General features: G+C 45.5%; 1 protein-coding gene across 4 annotated transcripts in view; it reads right to left on the bottom strand.

The window, feature by feature from the left end:
* The window catches only part of LOC126522864 (uncharacterized), a 76261-nt gene extending 52742 nt beyond the window's left edge, over positions 1 to 23519 (bottom strand). Inside the window, exons 1-4 of one of the 4 annotated variants that reach the window (XM_072288737.1) lie at positions 23286 to 23519; positions 9406 to 14801; positions 4270 to 4335; positions 1380 to 1518 (exon numbers count right to left, since the gene is read on the bottom strand). In XM_072288737.1, coding sequence (XP_072144838.1) covers positions 1380 to 1518; positions 4270 to 4335; positions 9406 to 14801; positions 23286 to 23486 — 5802 coding nt within the window. In that variant the 5' untranslated portion in view covers positions 23487 to 23519. The remainder of the gene's footprint in view (positions 1 to 1379; positions 1519 to 4269; positions 4336 to 9405; positions 14802 to 23285) is intronic. The other 3 variants (XM_055066598.2, XM_072288738.1, XM_072288739.1) reach the window with 3 other exon arrangements.
* Positions 23520 to 24897: the final 1378 nt, after the last annotated feature.

The raw sequence follows: 24897 nt of genomic DNA, 5'->3' as shown, positions 1-24897 counted from the left end.
TTTCAAGGGCTACATTTCCGACCACCAGGCAGCAGTGAAAAGCATTTGAGCACATTGTAGATACCTTTTCTACTGTTACCCCAGAGGCCACCAGTAGCAGACAAATGCTAAGTTTCTTTCACTCCGCATCCAGACCCTGCAAGCATAGTGCAGAAAAAGGCGCGCAGACAACACATAGTGTACATCCCTCCCCCAATCCCACAAAATACAACACTGGAGGGTCCACAAACCACGTTTACTGCGAAGCTTCATTCTTGGCAGGCAGGTCTAAGGTGCTGTCAATGCATCATCTTCCAGAAAGGATTCTTTAAAAGCATACAGTAGCCACCAACTCGAAGGTGTCTGAAATAGGATCCCTGCACCCATCAAAGGACCTGGATGTTCTGCACGCCTCCGGCAAAATGGGAGTCTCCTGTGAAGTCCTGCATCAAGACAGCGCTCGTTTCTCTCTCCCTCTTTGTCAATGTGTGAATCTAATGAGAACGACTGCGACGTCAGGTGCCACAACAGCTGCCTCTTACACACAAAGCCATTTTGACGGAAACAAAGCCCCGTATCAATAACAGCACTAATTGTTTTCTGCTCAAGAATGCCACAAATGGGTACTGTGCAGGCCGCAAATGAAAGCAGCCACTGATTTGCAACCCCACAGGGTTACAATCGTTAGCCTGGCCATGACGTACCTTGCACCAGATTGATGGATTCAAATGACCTGCGTGTTACAGAGGAGGTCGATCCGCAGGAGAGTTTCTATGCATGCTTGTAGAACAATTTTTGCAGTAATGGCAAGAAACTGCTGCAACGTCCTGTCAGCCTGTGTTGCAACCTGTCGGCCTGTGTTGCAAACTTCACCCAACCTATGCCAATTCAAAATCTAACCCGTCCTTCAACTGGCAACAAGGTTCAGCACAGTCAGATTACCCATCAGCTCCTGAATATGTTTCAAAATTCTTGCAAGTGGCTTCATCCTACCAGTACAACTTCAATACAACTATTAATAACTTTACGCGCAGCATTTTCCTTAATCCACTACCACGTTTTGATCAACACACGTTGCATTGTGACAACAACAGGCACACTGTGTATCAGTACCTGAAACCAACCTGAAAGAATCGACTCAAATTAGCAGCCCAAACATAAGAAGAGAGAAATGTTTAAGCACAAACTACCAATTGAACGATCCAAAGCTCTCTGCACCAACACAGCTTTGTTCTGTCATTTTTCCTTTCTTCACCTACCATACGATCTGAATGTCACTGCATCCATTACCTAGCTGTGCTGAACCAATGCTCCCCCAAGTTGTCCTTAGTCCATATTTACTGCTCACAAATAAGCCCAAACCAATAGGGACAAGCAAAAGCAGAAGTGGGCCAGCTCACTTTGACAGTCGCGTTCACAGCTGCCGCTGCAGCCACGGGGAGACCCTTGGCGACCACACCACGCTGTAACATGGCCTGCATGTTCTTGCGAGCAGCCTCCAGCAGCTGGGCCTTGTCCACCTTGACCACTGAGGGCTCCCTAGAATGAAGACAATGCAATAAGCAAATGCAGGTCTTTGCAGTCCAGGGTAACCGCTAACCAGGGCTGGCATGTTTAAAATTAAAAACATGCGTAAGAGTCATTAAAGAGGCAGTGAAACAGGTTTTGAGCATGATAAGCAAGCCTGCTCAAATGGTAGATCATGGCAGTAATGAACACTCAAGCCAAAATACCAGACGCCTGCGTGCAGCAGGAACTTGAAAGGGAGCGGGGCAACCCAGTGCCGCAAAACAGTGTCAGTGAGTCATTCTATGCAACGAGCTGAACCACTCTGCTGTTGAAGAGGAGCAATCAACACTTGGCCATTCCTAAGCAGAATTTCTCCCAAGGAGTGACCAAGCATGCTGCGGCTTAGTTTGGTGATTCAGCCCATACCAACTGGCGTGAGAATTGTCGGAGTTGCAAGGAATGGCAGCAGCCTCGACAAACGACAAGGGAGTGGTCTCCTGAGTGAAAAATAGGTTTCCTGAAGTAAGCAGAGTATATTCTCCCCCATCCCCCCCCACTACCACCTTCAGACATTTACTGGCAACTGTCTGGCAACTGGTCATCACAGTCAAAAGTATTGCACGGCCCCAAAAAGCACAGAATGCACATGTGGCAACATTTCAATGCACATTAAAGAAGAAAGAGCTTTTCTCACAGATAAGACAGGTCAAAGTTCCCTACAGATGCCAAAATTTAAGGAACTGGAGCTGAGAGCCAATAGCTGTGGAGTGTTCAAGGTTAGATGCAATGAGGAGATTAAATCAAGACTACTTGCACCCGAGGCAATTCCATAATATGGGCAACTGCACCTCACACTAGTAGAATTTGGTTACACTGAGGGAGTAGCCTTACGACTAGAGTAAAAAATATTAGCAGAATGCTTATCTGTCTCCTTCAAGTTCCAGCTATCCTGTCATGCTATCAATCTATTGCTGCTAACGAAACATACGTGCTGCCACTGGACTCGGGAATAAACCCTCAAGACACTAGGGATAGCATTCACCACTCTAAACAGTGGGAACCCCTACACCACTATATTGAATCACTCTAAGAGCTTTAATTTGAGACAGTTTGCAGAATAAGCTTTCATTAATAGACATATGCATCAGGCGTCCTATTGCCCTCCCCCAATAATAAGAACTTTGAAGCCATATCATACTGAACACTAACAAAGTGGTTCTCCTAAGCGTCGCCGACTATTTGTACATTGTTGTGTGATCAGGAAACTGTGAAAGTAACAAAGCCTATCTGCTTAATCTAAATGCACACCGATTTAATGAACAGACTAGCTGCAACAAGTAAGCCCTCCCCTTTGTCAAACAAATCAGACTTAGAAAATTTTAAGAAGAAAGAATTAATTCTTGGGTTTTACGTGCCAAAACCATGATACGATCATGAGACACGCCATAGTGGGGGACTCGGGATTAATTTTGACCATCTGGGGGTCTTTAACATGCACTCCCGTTGCACGATCACGAGCATTTTTGCATTTAGCCCCCACCAAAATGCAGCCACTGTGGCCAGGATTTAATCCCGCGTCCTTAGCAGCTCAACACCAAAGCCACTACGCTACCACGGCAGGTAGACTACGGAAATTGTTTGTCACAGTAGAGAAAGCTTGGCAGTAGCTCATTTCAGGTACACTGGAAATACGCAGAATAAATATCCATATAAAAAAATATGTGGATCTGGGGATAAGGCCCTCCTAGCAGTGTTTGTCGTTCACCATCCTTGTTCCCTCTTCACACAACACCCACAAAAATATGAAAGGATACCAGATAGCCCAGTCTACAATTCTGCTAAAGCTAACACTGCATAACACTGTTCCTTTTGCTCGTGCTTGCCATAATTTTTAATAACAGTGTACTGTTGATCAAGACATGCACAGTATATGAAAGTCAGTGCAACGATTCGCCTACTACCACTCGTTACAGAATTCAGTCAGCACAGCACCACTGGGGCATTTTTGGTCATAAGTTCGCAAGCCAGTAACAAAGAATTCAAAGCATTCAATCTATAGACACCTAAAGTGTAGTGATATGTGATGCTTGCTTACACACAATGATGAAATGCCACTAAAGCAAGCAGTAATGTTTGTCATTAAGTTACCTGTAGCACTTCATTGGCCAACAACACAACCATTCATTTTCAAGGTAACATCTCTACATTATCTGTCACACTTCACCTGCTATGTCTAACATTCATCAATATTAAAGTGAATTATTCCTTCCTCCATTAGCCAGGTTGCGAATTTTTGCTAGAAGCTTACTGAGCTATCTGCCACTTTCGAACAGCTTTTATTCACGGTATGCTGTGTTGGTTCATTTGCTTGCCAGTATGAGTGATAAGTTACTGAATAACATCGTGCCCTCTCTACAACAGTAACATTACGCTTCATTCTTGTGCATTCTTAGAACTATGAATCTTGCGTTTGATGCATAACATTGCCACCTGCCCGCCGTTACCTCTGATGGTGACAACAAGCAGACGACAACTATGCTTGGCATGGCAACAGTAAGCAGACAACCAACTCCCCACAATACCCGATGTGAAGGTCGCGTCGGACAACATGTTCCACCTTCATTCTTTGACTGCACCTCAGGAGCACATAGCTCGTTATACTCATTCTCAAAAAAAAAAAGAAGTCCCAAATAAACGGTATTTAATTGAACCTCACACAACGTCTTGCCACTCAAAAATCAACAAATACCCAATATGCCATGTGTGAAAAAACTCGCCAACCTGCTCTCTCTGTTCCTGTGGCTGAGGAGTACTCCCTGCTGGTTGCTGTGGCCTTGCGGTAGCATTCTGTTGGCAAGTCATCCAGTATAAAAACACAACACGTAAATCCAAGCTTGTTTTCCTTTATTTTTCTTTTTCAAATTAGGTCCCATTAGTGAACTGCCCCCAAATAAAAATCATGAGAAATTGTAGAAAATTAACATACATCAGTAGAGCGTACAGTCTGTGCACAAGAAGAGGAGAAGCAGCTTACATCACATTTGTGCTAGAAGTGCTCAATTATTCAAGTGGCATCAGCAACAAGACTACCGCTGGAGAAATGAGCTGCTTGATAAATGTTTTGACAAAAGCGAGCTTTCGTTTAGAATTACCTAAGTACAGTGAACCATATTGAAATCGGCGGCCAATGGAGAGCTTTAGCCAAGTGTTTACGGCCCACTCCGCTCAGACAAATGTATCCTAGCAATTTCCACAGAGCCCTTCGTTGTAAACACTAGAGCACACGCACAAAACGCTCCTTAAGCAGCGGAAGGCTGAATGCTGCAGACACTTTGCTGCAGAGCCGATTGAGCACAGCATGACAATACATCCAGTCATTGTTTTTTGTCATTTCGATGCCAAGCTGATTGCGCATCACTCGCTTCTTTGGGAGGAGTGTTTATCAAGAGCATCACAAACGGAGCAGTCTGTAGGGCTTCAGCGTGCAAAATGTGAGCGGAGATAAATATAGGCAATGCTCTGCTAAAACAGTCCAATGTCTCATGGTGGTGGATTCCAAAAGTTAGTATGAGGTAATTTTCTTGTGCACTTTCTTTTTCTTTTTTTTTCTCCGCGGTGGAGGATTTCTAGCAATCCATTGGTCAACTTGGAGCGAGAGATTTCCCTGGTTGTTTCTGGTAAACTTCCTGCAGTGGCACAACAATCTTTCTTGCTTCGTCATCAACGCATGGATTTCAATCAGAATTGCCAGTTATTTCTGACGGTTATGAGTGATAATTTCCATCGTGAACAAGCGCACAGCCCCACGTTTTCTTTCCCTCTGCTCATCTAGATTTGCAACATCTGAACATGACACAAGCATTACTTCAAACATTCATATAGCTCCTCCAAAGTGATGAGTGGAGCTCACCACTGACATAATCACTAGCCACAATTGTTCCATTAAGCACGCGGAGTAACAGCCACAAAATAATTATGGTCACGACCTCCTTCCTACCTTAAGCTGGATTCATCTTACCTGCTTGTGCCAATATTGCTTTGCAAAATGCTAGCCCTGATTGTTCAAACCACCGTCCATTTTCTTCATTCGAAACTAGCCACAGTTGTCAGGTCATTTCAGTGCACACAGTTAAATTCAGGTGATTATGCATACTCATATATGACAGAGAGTGCAGACTGAAACAGATAATAAAGAAAGATAGAGGGCAGGAGATGGGACCTGTCTGTTCCTCACATGTTCCAGCTCACACTAACATGCATGAACATTAAATAACTGGAAAAGGCTTCTAACATTTCACAGATATTATTTTGTGGTTCACATTCCTCTTACTGTCATGAGTGCCTACAATAGTATTGAAACCACTGGCTACTAAAGCAGGCAAATCGGCAGGCAAATCACCAGGCATAAGGACGAGCGCAACATTACCAAAGCCAGCAATTGGCCAAGTGGGAAGTATTGTTCATTTAAAAAGCTATTCGTAGATGGCGTGACAGCCAATATATGCTGGCCAAGTTTAGAAACTATGTCAATAGATGGCACTACTTTTCTACTTTAGCGTAGTTTGATTTGTATCATATTTAGGTAGCTTACGCAAACATAACAAACATTCTGACACCTATTCTCCTTGAAGAGCATAGTGGGTGGATTTCCTACGTCACATTCCACTGAACTCTGGCAAAGAAAATCCTTCATAGCAGTGCAAAGTGCGTACAGCAAGAAGAGGAAAGAAAAAAAAAAGTGATAACAGGTGAGTGTATGGAAAGCGCAGTGCTGCTTTCTTAACCCTTTCGCTGTCACGGACGTACCGGTACGTCATCACGCTTCCCCCCCAGTGTCACTGACGTACGGGTACGTTCTCTATCGTGCGTTCAAAATTTCGCGCCTGAGCGCAAAGCTGGCGCTCCTAAACTGGCCACGCCATCTGTTGACTCTTTCTACAAGTTCGTATATTCGCCTCGACCTGTGTTAATCCCTGTATTGAAGAGTACGGTGCTGCGACTGCCACTCCCCACTTTCTCTTTGCTGAGTGGCGCGGTGGCTCCGCTTTCGCTGGATCATGCGTCACGTGTGTGGTTATGGGTTCAAGGGTTGTTCTGCCCTCTCCGCTGGTTTGAAGGTTTTTGTTTTTCTTCTGTTGGTGTGCCTGCTACGGCGCCGCGGCGCGTCAAGTTCAGGCGCACGTGCCGTGCCCCGTTGCCTCTCCGAAAAGAGTGATTCGATTGCTGCTTTCGCTCTCTAGCCGCACCCTCGCTTCCAACTTGCAGCAGTAAACGTAAAGCCCTTCGAACTTGTTGTGTGGGGGACTGAAAGCGCATCCTCCCTGCGCGCGGTTACTTTCGGATGGCTCAGCGCACGGGACCTTCGTCTGCTCATTGGAGCGGTGGCTCAATTCCGATTCAGAATACGAGCCGAGCTCGGATTTGGACTCGGACAGAATCGTATGCGAGGAAGAGGGTTCCGCATCGTCAGATTCGGATGTTGAACAGATTTTATAGTCAGGCTGATGATGATGATAACGTTTACTAACAACAGCTGCAGAACACTTAAATGTGCATATTGCATTGACTATGTTATTTGTATACCAATCATAATCAAAAATAAATTGCTATGTTCGTTCCCTGTTATGCTCGTTCCCTGAAACCAAGCCGACACTGGGGGTGCGTCACGGCCAGAAAGGTCCGACAGCGAAAGGGTTAAAGGCCAACTGCAATGAAATTTCCCATTGGCTTAATTTCTTATAAATGAGTAGTACATACTGCTGAAGCAATCTTGGCAAAGCCACAGCGCTGGTAATTGCATAATTTTCTTGTTAGTAGCTTTTAAACAGCACCTGAGCAAACGATGCATGCACCTGGCGGTTGTCATTATGCGCAAGTCCCAGCAAGCTGCCTCCGAGATATTTCAGCATGCCACGGAAAGCTGCGGGTACCACCTTATCTCAGAGGTCATGATTTCGAGCTGCGCGCTCTAGGTCATGCGGCACGTCTGGCGAGCAGTAATGGCGTCGTCGTGTTTCTTTTTCCAGTTTCAGTAACAAAAACAGCTATTTTTGTTAGTTTTTCGTGACGCTTCTGCTCGTATTTCGAACGCTGATTTTTGCAACGGAGGCTCCCTGAATCTATACTATCACTACGCTTTTTAAGCGATCCAAAATTTGGTTTCAGTCAAGGTTTTAAATACCTGAGTGTTTCAAGCTTTTTCACACAAACATGAATCTGTGACTGGCAGTTAAGAGTACTAAACTGAGAAGTGCTGCTTCACATTCTAAAAACTATTTGTTCGCGGTTTATTACTACAGAGCACTACAAAACTAGCGCTGCCGCTCACATAGCATGCATAACTGAAAAAGTAATCGAAATGGAGGACCAGGCGGCACGTGCGATATTTGATAGCCAGTGAGTTTAATGCCCACGTGTGTATTGAAGTGGCTCCTTTTCTCAACAAGTTTCCAAGAGTTTAAATATAATCTCCGTGTAACAATATATTTTTGAATCACGACCTTGTGCATAATAATTTGACACAATAAAACAACTTAGAAAGTTGTTTTGGTCCAAATCTCAAGCAGCACCTAGCTTGGCAGTTAGATGATTAAATTATTGAATGATTTAATGCAAAGATCATCTGGCATAAAGAGGTATGTGTATTGGACACATGGAGGAATCATAGCTCACAAGGCTCCACACATACATGCACCTTGCTGAAGAAAGCCATAGCTATTCCTGCCATTTGTCCGGTTGGTTAACTAAAAGCGCGAGACATTCAATGCCGCATGTGCCTTGAAAAGCAAATCACAAGAATCACCTAACCTTGCTAAAGAATGCCATTATTAATCAAAACTGCAGTGGTAACCAAACCTACACTAAACCTTGGACACTACAGGACTACATCGGTCACAACAGCAAACTATATGAAGTCTCTAAAGCGTTTTCAATTCCTTTCAGTGGCTCGCACACATCCACATGTGATATCTTTTTCAACCTCTTCCATTTTTTGCCCTGCAAATAGCACTTAAAGAGGACATTTCATTTCACATCTTGGAACCTGGCAATGCTAAAAAAAACGGAAGTGAAAGTTACTGAATAAGTACAACCTCTTGCATGTGTGCAGCCAATAGGCATACTGGCTACACTTCACTAAAAGAAAGATTTTTCATCATAATGCTCGCAACTGTGTTGATGTGTTTTTCACTACAAAGACAAAGATGCGATTTACTAGCGCTAGAATTGCAATTGCACATAGCCATGGTTTTACTTCTCTGCATGCTGGGTGTGTGCACAGCAATGATCTGCAACATCAAATTGCTTTGCTGACCATCATTGATCAGTTTCGCGCATCGCGTGAAACTGACCAATGGTGGTGAACAAACCAAAACCAAAATATATTATCTACTCACATTTCACCTGTCATTTTCCTTCCCGCCACTCCTTGCACCTTAGCTTTCAAATTACACCCTGTACGATGCTTTATGAAAAGGTCTTCCATCCCTGCAACTAAAGTGGCAATACGCACTCTAACAAAGGCTTGAAGATCACAACTGCATTTAACAGCAGCACATTGGTTAATCCCGGTGTGCAGCAGTATTGGGAACTAATACTACAATGAACGAGCAACCCACCCGGTCAAGTTGATCCAGCCACCAATACCCTGAAACCACTCCAGAGTGCACAGTGCAACTTAAAGAAAAAGCTACTGGGTGCAGAAAAACCATAATGCACCGCAGCACGAAATAACTGCTAATTTTTCCATCCGAAATGACAAGCCTTGCAAAGTTCTTTTCCCAACATAGGGACGTGCTTCCTCCGTACACCTGAACACCTGCTGGTTACGAGTGCAAGTGCATATGAAACAAGCAAGATAACAATGGGCAAGCCTTGCACCAGTGCCAGAAAAAGCAGCAGTAAATCCGCACGACGTACCTTTCACGGCTGCGGCTCTTTCTCTTTCTCTCTGGACTGTGTGTTCTAGAACGCCGCCGGCTTCGGCTGCGGCTGCGACTCTTCTTACGTGGCGGCGGTGACCTCCTCTTGCTCAGGCTTCTTTTCCGGGGGCTCCTGCTCTTCTTACGCAATCGTTCAGCACTCCGTCTGCGCTGCAGTTCCATGGCCCGACTCCAGCTTCGTCGTGCACGGCTCCTGCTACGCCTCCTCTCTCGGCTCCGGCTCCTCCGCCTGTCTCGGCTCCGACTCGGGCTCTTCTTATCGCGACTCCTCCTCCTCTCTCGGCTGCGGCTGCGCTTCCTGTCCCGGATGGGGCTAATCTTCTTGTCTCTGCTGCGGCTCCTCCTCCTGTCTCGGCTACGGCTCCTGCGCCTCTCTCTGCTTATGCTTCGCTTCTTCTCTCGGCTGCGGCTTCTCTTCTTGTCCCGACTACGGCTCCTCTTCTTGTCGCGGCTGCGGCTCCTCCTTTTATCTCTGCTACGACTCCTTCGTTTCTCACGACTGCGGCTCCTCTTCTTTTCTCGGCTGGGACTTCGTTTTTTCTCTCGGCTTCTGCTTCTTTTCTTCTCCCTGCTGCGGCGACTTCTATCTCGACTAGGGCTCATTCTCCTCTCGCGACTTTTGCTCCTTTTCTTCTCTCGGCTCACGCTTCTCTTTTTTTCGCGACTATGACTCCTCTTTTTTTCCCTGCTACGGCTGGGACTTTGTTTCTTCTCTCGACTTTTGCTTCTCTTCTTTTCTCTGCTACGGCTTCTTTTCTTGACTTTGCCTTGGCTTTTTTTTTCTGGACTTTCATCTCGAATCTCCACACCGGGGCTGTCTGGGGAAGTGCTTCTGCTTTTGCTCGGCTCTTTAGAAGTATGTCTCTCATGACTTCGACTCCTGCTTGACGATGAAGACTGCTTCCTTGTCCTAGCTTTTTCAATGGAAGATGTGCTTGACGGACTCCTGCTGCGACTCTTGCGTCCACTGTCTGAAGTACTCCTTGTGTCATCATTGCAGCTGGCTTCTCTAGTTTTGTCGACTGTCATCGTGCTTGGCTTCTTTTCATCGCTGTCATCTGTGCAGGCCACTGGACGTTGCTCAGAGGGTGAATTCTCTTCATTCAACTTATCTGCGTGCAAGGTTCCAGAAAGTGGCCTGATTTTGGTTTGCCCTTCTGGATCTCCAGGGCTGCCAGTTGAGCTCGACACTGCGCTTTCACCGCTTGGGATGATTAACTTCTCACAGTGTGACTTGTCTTCTTTATTTGTACTTTTTTCTTGTCGGTCTTGCTTCGGTTCTGGACTTCTACGCAATTTGCAGTCCTGAGAAGCTTCGAGACTGGCAGACTGACTTTCGCTACTCGCCACCAAGGTGTCCTTAACCGAGCAAATGCTCTCTTTAGAGCTACTGCTGCTCACAACAGGAGCGCCAAGTGCCTTACCATCTGGTTTCGTTTTCATTGGTGAGCAACCATCAGAGCCAGCCTGCACATCCTGCTCATCATCCATTTCATCATCAGAGTGCTGCACTTCCATGACTGCTGGAGAAGTGCTGGCTTCATTTGGGGGAAGCGGCCCATATGGGGCATCCTTGAGTTTATCCTTGCTCCCTAATGTTTCAGAGGATGCAAGCTTTTGAAGTTCTTTCTCTTTGCCACTATCTGCGCAATGATCACCCTTACCATCTGCATCAGGCTTACTAGTATCGGACATCATCGGTGATGCTACCCTGTTGTCTTCAGGCTTATCCTCCTCAGAGTCGACGCTTTCAGCATCACTTTCCCTACGGTGTCTTTTTTTGACTGGCGAAGATGGCTTCACTGTGCTTTTTCTTTCGGGGCTGCTCTCGGACTCGCTGCTAAGCTCGTTCTTGTATCCCTTCAGGATCAGGCATCCCCTAGGCATTTCTTTGTCCCTAGATCTCCTCCTGCTTGAGTCTCTGCCCCTGCTCTGGCTTCGCTGAGGGCGCATCCTCTCTCTGCTTCGGCTATGTCTCTTGGATTGGTCGCGGCTGCGGCTCCTGCGAGACCTGCTGCCACTTCTCCTTCGAGACGACCGCACTCCACTACTGCGCACTGCACTACTACGCCGTTCCCGGCTCTTGCTTCTCTTCCGGTCTCGGCTTCGGCTCCTCCTCCTATCACGGCTTTTGCTTCTTCTCCGGTCCCGACTCTTGCTCCTTTTTCGTTCACGGCTTTTGCTCCTTTGTTGTTCCCGGCTCCTGCTCTTCTTCCTGTCTCGGCTTTTGCTCCTCTTCCTGTCCCGACTCTTGCTTCTCTTTCGTTCTCGATTTTTGCTTGGTCTTCTTTCGCGACTCTTGCTTCTCCTCCGTTTGCGGCTTGGGCTTCCCTTTCTATCACGACTATGGCTTCTACATCTGTCCCGACTCTTGCTTCTTCTGTCACGGCTTTTACTCCGCCTCTTGTCACGGCTCTTGCTCCTCTTACGGTCATGACTCTTGCTCTGCTTTCTGTCTGGGCTCACGCTCTTCTTCCTAGCCCGACTGTCACGTGCACTGCGGTCTGGGCTTGCACTACCACGTCTATCATGACTCTCACTCTTTGTTTTCCTTTTCTCCAAGTCCGTACGGTCATCCTTGCGCAGCCGCTTGCTGTCATTGATTGGGCTTTGAGATTCACTACTCCGTGATCGCTTTGTGGTTTCTCGGTCCCCACTACAGCTTCTAGACATGCGAGAGTTCAATCTTTCCTTGCTACTGCTTCGACTTTGCCGCTCTGCTGGAGAAGAGCTTCTGGACGAGCGCCCAGACTCATTGGTGTCCTTGATGTTCTCTGCAGCACCTACATCTGGAGCTGTATCTGCATTTTTGGACTCCTTGGTGGGAGATGAAGGGACTGATTCACTTCCAGTTGAGCCAACAACCTTGGAAGCAGCACCACTTGAGTCCACTGAGTCCGACCCCTGATTATCCCGGCTTTGTTGAACATGGGGTGGACTTTGCTGCTGCTGCTCTATTACATGTGGGGGCTTTTCTTGTGTGACTGGCGGCATAGCACCAGGGCCAGCTTGACCGTGCGCTGGCATACCCACACATTGTGAAGTAATGTGCACTGGCATCACAGTAGCCGAATACAATGCCCCACCGTGCACATTTACAGGTGGCGACACAGTCGTGAGAGACATTTGTGGCAGTAGCTTTGCTGAAAGATCAGGAAAAGCAGGTTGCTCAGCCACCTTTGCAGCAGGGCTTGCCAAAGCAGACAGCTCTTCAGCTTTGTTTGTGGCCTTGCTGGGTGCACTCAATGGAGGATCAGTGGATGGCTGCACTGTAGCCATGATGGCACCAACTTCATCCTGCTTAACCTGCAAGAGACCCTTTTGCACTGCTGACTCATTCGAACTGACCTCTCTAACAAAAGGCCTGACTTGCCCTACGGGCTTAGTTACTTCAGGCTTCACCCATGGCTGTGGTGGCGGCTGTGCTTCATTATAATTCCAAGGAATCGCAGCTCTAGCAAGGGTTGCCTTCTTTGACGTGTCTTCAGGTGTGGCAACCTTCTGTGGTTGCACACACTGCTGTGAGGCCCTGGTTTCAGTTTGATGCCGAGAAGTGACGGAGGGCAAGCACTGATTTTCTCCAGAAGGAAGGTTCTGATTGAGGCTGTCCTCTACTTCTAGCACTCCACCGGAGGATGGCGAGTCTGAAATGTCCATGTCCTCTAGCAGAGTGTCTTCTGACTGGGCAACAGGCTCTGCTGGAAGCGGCACTGCATCAAGGCTACTGGAAGCTGGCTGGTGTTTCGAAGTCTTGCCAGCAACACCTGAGCATGTCTCGGGCTGCAAAAGTTTTGAAGTTGGTTCAGCTCTCTCGGGACTTGGTTCCTCATCAAAACTAGCTTCTTCCTCAAACGGTCCGTAAAGAACTACCTGGTTTTTGCCAGCATCAGTGGAACTTTCTTTGTCAGTCACTTTGTCCCTTTTAGCTTTCTCTTCTGAAGACTTTGTCTGTTTTTGTTTACTGTCTGCATCCACAGAACTTGCACTGCTCTTATCAGATGCTGGAGCTTTTACACTGGAAGTCTTCTCCTCCCTGCCTTTATCTCTGTCATCAGACTTGCCATCATCTGAAGAATTCCTTTCGCCACTTTTCGAATGTCGTGAAGAGCGCCTTTCTTTGCTCACTGAACGCTTGCGGCTGCGACTACGACTTTTCCTCTCTCCTTTAGGGCTTCGACTTTTTCTGACATGCTTTTTATCTCGACTAGTACTTCGTCGAGATTGCTTAGAGCTAGGGCTTTGACTACGGCGACCTCGCTGCCTACTTTCTGACCTTTTTCGGCTTTGACTACGCCTCGGTGGTGTTCTACCTCGGCTGTGCTTGCTTTCTGACCACCTTCGACTACGGCTTGGGCTAGGGCTGCGACGATTTTCAGAACGCCTTGGGCTGCGGCTGCGATGACCTTCGGAACGCCTCGGGCTACGGCTGCGATGACCTTCAGTACGCCTCGGGCTACGGTTGCGAAGACCTTCAGACCGTCTCGGGCTACGGCAGCGAAGACTTTCAGTACGTCTTGGGCTACGGCTGTGATTACCTCCAGACCGCCTTGGGCTGCGACTGCGGCCAGTCCTCAATCTTCCGGGGCTACGGCTCTGCTGGCTGCGACTTCGGCCACGACGCTGGCTTCTACTGGGACTCGACCTTTTCGGACTACGAGAATGATCTCGTGATCGGTCATATTTTCTATCATCTCTGCTCTTGCTCCTTTCTCGTCTCAAATCCTTGCTTTGAGTGCCATGCCGGCTTCTGCTGGAACTACGTGCCCTGTTCTGCCTGGAATGGCGAGGGCTCTCCCCGTGCGATAGGCTTCGGCTTCGACTTCTGCTTTGCTTGTCTTGGTCATCCTCGGATGATTCAGATGAGCCAGACGATCGACAGCGCTTTGTCCTGTAGCTTCGCCCTTTCTTTTTTGTTGGTTTTTTAGATGACTCTGCTTCTGAAGTATGGCTAGCAGGCTCTGCTGTGGACGCATTTTTGTGGTCATCGTCAGAGTCTGAGCTACTTGAAGCACGGTTGCTCTTGGCCGGAGATGTAGATGAGCTTGACTTTCTGGATGAGCGCCCAGAGTGTTCAGCCTGCTGCTTAACGTTATCCTTACTTGTTGGCTCCTTCTGATCACTGCCACCTTTGCTGCTGTGGTCGTCATCTTTGCATGCACCATCCTTATCTCCCTTTGGCATATCTTGACCAGCTACAGCATCCGTATTTGAAGAAGCGCTAGTGTCTTTATGCTTGCTCTTACTCTTGAGTTTCTTCTTTGGTTCTTTGTCAGTACTATCTGACTTATCCTTGGCCGAGTTCTCCTTGGCGTTGCCTACTGTTACCTCCACCCAGCATTCATCTGCACTGGAGCGAGCAGGTTCATCCTCCTCCTGTACGCAATATAAAAGATAGTTTGTTGTAAAAGGCAGCCCATGTCACAACACTCTTTTCAGCACAGGCAACAGTTTGTTCTAGCTACTATCATGTTGTAAAAACAAGTCATTAGCACTGAATGCATAATTGTAGCTTACAAGAGAAGGTTGTGCCATACTAATGAGTTATGAGTTATAAGAATTAACACTGCATTTAAGAGCACAGCAGATCTTCCCAGTTCGCTTATAAACAAGTGTCTGAGCAGCAAGCATGCTTTGTCCCACAATGTTCACTGTCCACAACATGTGGTGCTAGCTCTAAATAGGGTGAGAGGGGGAAGATCCATAACCTTGCCATTAAGAAGATGGTGTCACTATCTTCCATAAGCTACTCCTCACATAGGCTGAAATACTGTAAATTAAGTATGTTAATGTTTCGATCCCATTTCAAAATCTGGAACAATTTGCAGGAACCAAATTTTACAACATACAATGTACAACATGTACAACAATGTACTTTACAACATACAGATTTAAATGCAATAAATTTTACGTTGCAAACAGTACCACAAGACATGCTCTGTTGCTTGCATTTGCCTGCATTTTCACATACGTGAAACCTTTTGCAAGTTTCCAGTTTGAGTCATTGCTTACTTACGACTGCAGTGTAGTCACTTATTTTCTTTTAATTATTTTATTCACTTATTTTTATTTATTCACTTATTTTATTAGGAGACAGTTACCTAGTGTTGAGTGAATGCTGCCAAAATCTGCAACATTGTGGTCCAACAATGCAGGGGTTTCAACATTACATTCCCACCCATCTTTCATTCTCACTTCTTTTCTGGCTCACTAAGTGTCGCTGATGGTGACATTGGCCCATTTGGAGTTCTAGTAGTACAATCAACTAGCTGCACTTAAATTTCTCTTTATGGCATCCCCACAGCACGCTCTCCTAACAAAACAAAAAAATAACAAGGTTGCAGTCTCGTTTTGACTCTATAATCGCACTACAGAAAGCATAGACAAGGACAGCCCAAGCAACTGTCAAAAACGGTAGCAAGTAACACATCATTCTATGCCTTACAATGGATGTGCAGCTCGTGCTATTTCAACAGCACAGCACTGTAGAGCGCGACAGATAGCGAGTCCCTATAGCAATGAGCTGCAACACAGGGCTTTCTTGTGGTGATATATATTGCGTGCTAAATAAGTAACAATCATAAATGGCTATGACACCTCTGCTTCTATGCCACTTAGCAGGAGGGCATAAGCTGCTCTTCACGCATGACGTGAAAGTAATGCGAGACCAGTTATGACAAAAAAAATAACAAAATTTAAAAACATTGCAATCACAATCCAATTTCCAGCGAACCTGTTTCAATCGAGCAGTTTTAAGAAGCACTTCAGTCGTGTGCTTCTTACTTGAAATTGTTTCTTGTATATGACTGGTATGTTCGAAACTGTGTGCGAAATTTGGCATCCCTCAGGAAACTCAATTGCATGTGCTCTGGAGGGCCTTCAATATGTAATCTACCATACAGGCTGCAATTAACCCAGACTTTTGCCTATATGTAACTCATGTCATGCCCCTTATTTTCTTTTTCTTTTTTTTAATACAATGTAGAGTTCCCTCGGGACACTGGGAAACATTGAAAACATTGGCAATATGAAGCTTTCGAGAACTTGGTAAAGGATTTTTTTTGAAAAGGCTTTTTGAAAAATGTCAAAGTTGAATAATTATGTTGTGCTCCTCATTTAACGAAGAAACATTAGAATTGCACAGCTCACTGAACTTAAGATGAATCCAATTTATGCAAAATATAAAGTTTATATAACGCAAAGTTTTCTCTGGCTGACAACGGCAGTGTGACATGTTCAATCACTTCATTTAGAATTGCTTTTCAAAAACTGTATTTTATTCACATGCGCACACAGATTTACTACATTCACCCACCCTTTTTAGCCAAGTTTGATCTTGGTGTCATTTCTAGTTATTCCAACGTGCAATATTTATTGCACCACTCGTTAATTTTGTCATACTTTCTGTAGTGCGTTGTCTACAAATAACCTATAATGTGCCCCTTATTTTCCCCAAATATAAACTTTCTGTAATGCACGGTTCCCCCAGGACACTAGGAAACAGCGCAAAAATAACATGAAAGAAAGGAATTTTTTTACATAAGCTGTATTAGATCCACATGCATTTAAGTATGCCCACAAATGTTTCACAGCTTTTCCCGCCAAGTTTACTAAATTTTACTTTGGTAGCTTTTGAAGTTAGGTCAGGGCAGCAGTCTAAATATTGCACCACTCACAAGATTGTCTTATAATGCTCCAGAGCACTTATGTTCGTTATTTATTTCAAAGCCCACAATTAAGCCAAGCATTGAACTTTGTATACACATTACCCATAATAATCCCCTTATTTGCCATAAATCTAAACTAGGTGCTTTGTTTAGTTAACCTAGGATCGACACCAGGGGAACCAACTCTGAAGCTCGTATAATGTATGAAGATAGGGTAAAACGAGGGTTGATCAAGTATTTTAACCCTTTCGCTGTCGGACGTTTCTGGCCGTGACGCACCCCCAGTGTCGGCTTGGTTTCAGGGAACGAGCATAACATGGAATGAACATAGCAATTTATTTTTGATTATGATTGGTATACAAATGACATAGTCAATGCAATATGCACATTTCAGTGTTCTGCAGCTGTTGTTAGTAAACATCATCATCATCATCAGCCTGACTATAAAATCTGTTCAACATCCGAATCTGACGATGCGGAACCCTCTTCGTCTCAAGCGACTTCGTCCGAGTCCGAATCTGAGCTCGGCTCGTATTCTGAATCGGAATTCAGCCACCGCTCCCATGAGCAGACGAAGGTCCCGCGCGCCGAGCCATCCGAAAGTAACCGCGCGCAGGGAGGATGCGCTTTCAGTCGCCCGCGCAACGGAGAGAAATGGGACGTTGCGTGATCAAGAAGACAGAGGGAGATGGAAAAAGGCTAAACAAAGTTCGAAGGGCTTTACGTTTACTGCTGCAAGTCGGAAGCGAGGGTGCGGCGAGAGAGCGAAAGCAGCAATCGAGTCACCCTTTTTCGAGAGGCAACGGCACGTGCGCCTGAACTTGACGCGCCGTAGCAGGCACACCAACAGAAGAAAAATAAAAACCTTCAAACCAGTGGAGATTACAGAACAACCCTTGAACCCATAACCACGCGCGCGCGACGCATGATCCAGCGAACGCGGAGCCACCGCGCCACTCAGCAAAGAGAAAGTGGGGAGTGGCAGTCGCACCGTACTCTTCAATACATGGGTTAACACAGGTCGGAGCGAATATACGAACTTGTAGAAAGAGTCAACAGATGGCGTGGCCAATCCAGGAGCTCATTACTTTTCGAAGCGAGATCGGGATGCCTTAGAACACGCACCTATAAAGCGAGATATAAGAATGAAGAAGAAACATGTGCTTGCTGCGGTAAAGCTAGGGAAACGACGGAACATATTTTATTAGAATGTGAGGACGTCTACCCAGCGGTCGATTTAGGCACCACTGGCCTCCTTGAAGCCCTTGGGTTTAGCGGGAGCAGTGGTAAAGCAAACAGGTCCGCAATAGACATCAGTAAGAGGCGATTGGAGGATTGGTGGAAGAAAAGTAGGGAAACGACAAAAGACGGAGACGTACAAAAGCACAGTTCGCAATAGGGTATCAGAAAATTTGGACGTGGTAGTTCATAGTGGGTTTTTTTTTTTTTTCATTGGTGAACATAGGTAGGATATTAGGCAGCATAGTAGTAAGAGCTTGGTGGCGCAAGCCACCGCCCCGTTCCAAAGGGGACGCTCATAACATCCATCCATCCATCCATCCGCCTGTTTTTGCGCTCAGGCGCGAAATTTTGAACGCACGATAGAGAACGTACCGGTACGTCAGTGACACCGTGGGGGGGAAGCGCGATGACGTACGGGTACGTCAGTGACAGCGAAAGGGTTAAACACTTATAATTAAGACTTGAAAGTTTTGCCACATATTACACTCAATGTTTACCCTGTATTCATTGAATTGGAAGCTGCTGTCTTGCACAGTTGTTTTAAGACTCTAGGAAATATTGCGGGTAACGGTAGTATGACACTGGAGTGCTTGAGTAAGTAATTTTCTGCAAAGGCTGTAATTAACCTACACACACTAAACATTTAGTTTCAACCCTCATAACATACTTCCTATGTCAACAAAATGTAGACAACCTGGCTCACATAGTTCACCGAGAAGGCCGGAAAAAGCAACTGCATGCCTCTTATAAAGCACAAAAATTGGGTTCAGACGAGTATTCAGTAATTGGTTTCTTGTATCATTAAAACCATTTTTTAATCAGTATTTCTTTTCTTTCACGATTAGAACCCATTAATCAATCAATCAGTAATTGTTTTCAGAGCACATAACTAACCTATACACTTCAAACTTTTGGTGCATGTCACTCATAGAGTGGCCCCACTTCCTCTACACAGGAAATCTGTGCCATTTCTGTTGCTACCAGGGAAGCAAGGAAACTTTGCAAGCATTTCATATAATGCCTTTAAGTGGAACGAAAATGAGGGTTTAGCAATCTTGACTTAACCCCCCAATCGACACGCACATCACAAATCTTGCCTGCATATTGCCACTAACATTCCCTACATTTCTTCAAAATATGAATCTCGTGAGTGATTTAGATTTTGTCCAGAATAGCGCAGAAAATAGTGCAGGACTGCCTTTGCAAGTCACAGGCTCTACCAAGTAACGAAGTATCCAAACCGATGCCTTTACAGGCAGTAGACAGTGCATTGTGGATGAGGACAAAAGAACTGGCAGGACACACTTGACACTAATTCACAATAGTTTATTTTGAAGCTTGTGACCATTTTTACACCAGGCAAAGTGATCACTGCATGTTCCAATTAAAATGGACACGAGTTTCGAAAGACTTGTGCATCGGTTGCATATGTGTATTGCCACTTCCTTTTGTCCTCTTCTGCAATATGCTACGTCTGCTGCTTGTAATGAATAGCCGACAAGCCCTAATTGCCACCGCAGCAGGGGCATGTCCGGGGGAGGAGGGTGCTTATGAGGCTTCGCTGCCAAATTTAATTAAGTTGTACATACGAGTTCTACACAATCAGAGGCTCCCTGAAGCCGAAATGCATATGATAGAATTACATGTATACACAGTGTATCGAAGCAAGAACTCCTCCCCCTCCACCCCCACCCCCCCTCCCTGTTTACATGCAATGTAAGCAGTCTAGCACACATGTTGCAGGATTCGCACAGTGACCCATTGTGTAAGGAATGAAGAACTAACTTCTGCAGACATTGGAACTGACCAACTTCACCGTCACTTGCACAACATAACTGCAACAAAGGCATTTATTATCGGCAGTTCTTAGCAGCTGGCTGGTAACTACAGCTAAATTTGCTTGATCAACAGGCCACTCTGCTTTTTTTCTTTTTTCTTTGCACATCTATACAAGACAATGAGAAGAAATTGACCACCAAAAATACTGCACATTGAGCATGTTGATGTAACATAAGAAGTGACACCCAATGAAACTAACTTTCACTGCTGCAGAATTCGTCAGTTCCTCTCAAAGATTCCTCATATCTAAACATAGCGGTGAGGCAGCAATGACTACCAGGCATCACAGTGCTGCCAGAAAGTGTGTGCACATACTGTGAGTGCAATGAGATCTATTTACTGACCGATTCCACCTTGACTTACAAGACTACGCTGCTGCAACAATGTTCGCCAGTAGTTGTAGCCCTAATCAGAGTGGACACCAGCTATGGCTAAACAATTGATCATATGACATTTTCATTTGCTTGCCATTGTACACAAACAGGAGATAACAAAGATATACACCTATCAAACAATTTCACAGCATGTGCGTTAAAAGAAGAAAAAAAGATGGCCAGCAAAATTAGCGATACAGCTAACTTTGACATCCGATTTCAAAGGATACAAGGAGGAATGCTATTGTAAACTGCATTTGTAAACTAACTTCCTGCAGCAGCAAACCCAACAATTCTTTGCATGCAATGAGGCTCGGTAAGTCTTAAAGGATGCAAGAACAAAAAACAGGTAGCAACACCACCCTGAGCTTTCGAGACTATCTCAACATGACATGATTTTTGACGGTGCCTATGCAGGCCTAGTTAATTTTTTATTGGTAAACAAAGGACTACATTGCATTCTAACACACGACTCAACTTAGCAAGTGCATAGAAATTTGCCTGCACAAAAGTATCTCAAACACAAGGAAATAATTTGAAATCCATGATGTCACAAAGATGTATCCGTAACAATATTTCAGCATGTAATTCAAGAAAGAGAAGTTTGAAGTTCATGTTCTCCAGCAGTAATCAAAATTTTTTTTATTCCATATGAATAGAAATAGAAGTTTTTGCTTAACTTGTTTAGTATTTCTCTTGAATGTCCCTTAAAATCTGCCAAGGATCCAGGTATTGTAGTAAAGTAGCAAAAACTACTGATATTGTGAAACCAGAAGAAACTGTAAGCAAGCTTTGTGGCCACTCTGAGATTGATCCACTGCAGAATCCTGCCTCAGCAATAAACTTCCTATTTCCAAAAGTATGTTTACAGGTTGCACATTTGCCCTATACGGGAAATGGCTAAATGTGTCTTAAGCCAATGACTTCATTTCTTTATCTCAGCCACACTATAGCAAATTCTCTTATTCTCATTTAGTGATCTGTAGTTCAAAGGGCAATTGTACCCCCAGGAGAAAAAATTTAGACACAGCTGGAATGGCAACAGAGCTACAAACTAAATTCGGGTGTTTCACATGCCAAAACCACAATCTGAGTATGAGGCACACCTGCCAGAGCCCAGATCAAATCCCGAGATTTTGTACTCGACAGCGCAATGCCATAGCCTCTGGGCTACCGTGGTTGTGGCAACAGAGCTCCACAGTCGTGCACTCTCATGTCAAGGCATTCATGCTCTATCAATTTGTTGCTGTTTGTAGGAATGCCCATTCTTGCAGCATCCTACTACAAGTAATTACCTACCAACAAAAATGCATTTAATCACTGCACTATGAAATGGTACAGCAGCAGTGATGTTGGATGCTACAGTTGCTCCAGTGGCACCTATTTTGCACTAACAGCACATTATTAAAAAAGGGGTCAAAGAGTGAAAGAAAAAGGAGACAGGAATAAAACAGAAAAATAGGAAAGGGGACCAGACTTGGGCATTTTCTGTACCTTGCATAAGTAATATTTCAGTTGAGCATATTGGTCGCTTCTTAGGTTACACTTCAAAAGTATTTGCTGCAACTACAAAAAGGCCATATCCCAGTGGTAAATGTTCCATTTTATCTCATTTGCATATATTCGGCTGTTTGACTCAGTTATTTTAGCAGCAAGAGGATGTTGTCACCGCTGAGCTACTGCTGCTGGTTGAAGTATTTTTACATACTTCAGTCAATTGAAAAACAATCTGCCAACCGTGCAATCCAGCTGACTTCGTGGGTTCACCTCTGCACACAGTCAGTTTTTTCTTAGCATGTCCAGAAGGCTGCAGTAATGGTTAAGCAGTCTTATAAGAACGTCTTCCTCTCCATTACTGAAAAGGTCACACTCTTTAGCATCGTTATCAATTTGATAACCATGTGCCTCATTACAGTCACTGTTAATGAACAAGTATTCTGCACCTCTAGTTTAAATTTCAAATGCGGCATTTCCTTACACCTTCAGCCAATCTAGTGTTCCTCGCAACTTAAACAGCGGGTTTAAATACACACGTATGAACGCTAATACTGCGTCATCATTGTCCTCGCAGTGAGCCCTACGGCGCTTATCATCAGAAACGCTATCCACAGTCACCTAGCCTCAGCGGCTGAAGCTTACTATATAATCAGTTCGACGCTGCGCTCAGCAATATATTTGAACATCAATACTGCAAAAGAAATATATATGCACAAATAGATCTAGTTAACTGTTCTATGAACATTATGAACACGAGGCAAGATTTACAAATGCGATGACGAATGCACTTATCCTTCGTTCAGAGCGCATCAAAATAACCGGGAAGACGGCAGCACGCACTGACGACCATCATCTCGACACTCGCGGCAGTTGCAGGATAGCAACTAATCACCCTTCGGATCACTAAACAAGACCCGCAATCGAACACGAGCGACATAAAGATAAACGCGAGACTAGAGTTTTAAAAAAAGATGTTTTACCATCCGCGCATTGCGTAGCATGGCAACGCGCACGGTTTACCACAGCCACGGCGCACTACACCGCCGCTACACTGAAACGATGCGGGAAAACAAGCACCAAGCCTCGCCGCACAACAGCCGCCATTCCGACACGGCGACCAAATGCTGACGTACAATAACGCACTGGCAGACTTCAACGTTAGGTAATAAATCTCCTGCAACGCGGCATTCGAGGCGCGGTCAATTAACGACGCCATTCACAGTAAGGAGCGAAACACTCACGTTCCCTGAATGAGCTTTTCGTGATTTGTGTTTTTTCTTCTTTTTGTGCTTCCGCTTCTTGGACTTCTTGGACTTGGAACTGTGCTGCGAGTCGGAGCGCTTCTCCTTGGCCTCTGCGTCCTTCCCTTCGATCTTCTTTGTGAAATAGTCGGCTAAAATATCTTCGACTCTGGTATCGTGGGGCAACGAAATGTCCTCCATACTTTTCCGTAGCGGCGGCGGCACGCTCGCGCGATGACGATCGAGTTTCCGGCTGGTCCGAGAGCTACATTGTTGCCGGAACAGTTCGTTCTCGACCGCAAACAGCAAACGCCAAGTGAGGAAAAAGTACCACCGGATAGAACGCTGAAGGTCAAAAACTGATGGATCCTTAGATAAACAAGTGTCAAATACGACAGTAAAGTTGGCTGTACTTGCGAACAAGTGAAACTTAGCCGGTTTTACCAGCTCAGCTAGGCGCGCGAACTTTTAACACGCGCGTTGCGTCATGCCCTTGAGAACCGCCACAAACAACAAGCGTCACGCGTTCACAGCAGTAATTAGCAGACCCAGTGGCCCAAGTTGACTGATAGCTTGGGTCACTATAAAATATGTCCTCATGGTAGTTGCATCGCTTTCATTCCTAGCTCGACTCTCGCCACGCCATCGTCGTCCAGGGTTGGTGATATCGATGGATGATTAATCAACAAATTGTATCAATAAATTGTATCCCGCGAAACGATTAATCTTCATTGATGTCCACCTTTCGTTTAGTCGACTTAACCTGTTCGATTAACCGTCTTCGAGAGTTTGACAAGAGTGCGCGAAATTTCAAGCACTGGAATGGCGGCGCACAAGCAGTGACTGCGCAGCAGTAGTAGAGCGACTGTCGACTGTTTTTTCCAAATCTCTAGTGACGTCGAGCCTAGCGCTTGCCCTCTCTTCAGTGTCTGTCATTCTAATTTCGCGGTCGTCATTCTAATTGCATCATCCAACTCTCGTCATGGCGTCTTCGTCTCGCAATCGTCACACTGTCGTTGCTACACAGACGACACAAAATTCCACGGGTGTCCCAGAAAGATCCGAACGTCCTAGATTCTTATGGGACGTAAGTACTAAGGATGACCACTGCACCATGCTCACGATGAACTCTAAACACTTAACGCTACTGCTGGACTATTGGTAACTCCAGAATCGACTACTTGAGCTGGCAACACTGTCCAAATAAACAAAGATGGCTACAACATCCGGGTTCACGGCGGCTCTTTCGCTTACTGCTGCGGCCACGTTTCTCTTTTGTGGCGTCGAATCGAGTTGTTTCGTGGAAGCCGAAAGAGTCATTGCTGCCGATCACCTTATTTTGATCGGTCTCACGTATTTGAGCGACGAAATCGCGCAAATAATTGCGCTGTGCGTGCAAACATCCTTCCTGCCCAGCGAGCCGCGTCAGATTTTTTTGGACAAAGGGCCTTTCAAGCGAGCCGGAGGTTAAAAATAAAATTAAGTTTTTGTGTGTAGCGGGCCACCAAAATGTGCAAGCATTTGTTCGCGGCGTTGCTCCATTGCTACAGGGACGATACATGATTGTTTTCGACCTTCATAGGCAACTCGACACTGCGACTCGTGTTGCATT

Source organism: Dermacentor andersoni, chromosome 6 (genome assembly GCF_023375885.2).
Source record: "Dermacentor andersoni chromosome 6, qqDerAnde1_hic_scaffold, whole genome shotgun sequence".
Lineage (NCBI taxonomy): Eukaryota > Metazoa > Arthropoda > Arachnida > Ixodida > Ixodidae > Dermacentor > Dermacentor andersoni.
This window is presented reverse-complemented; position numbering and strand designations above follow the sequence as displayed.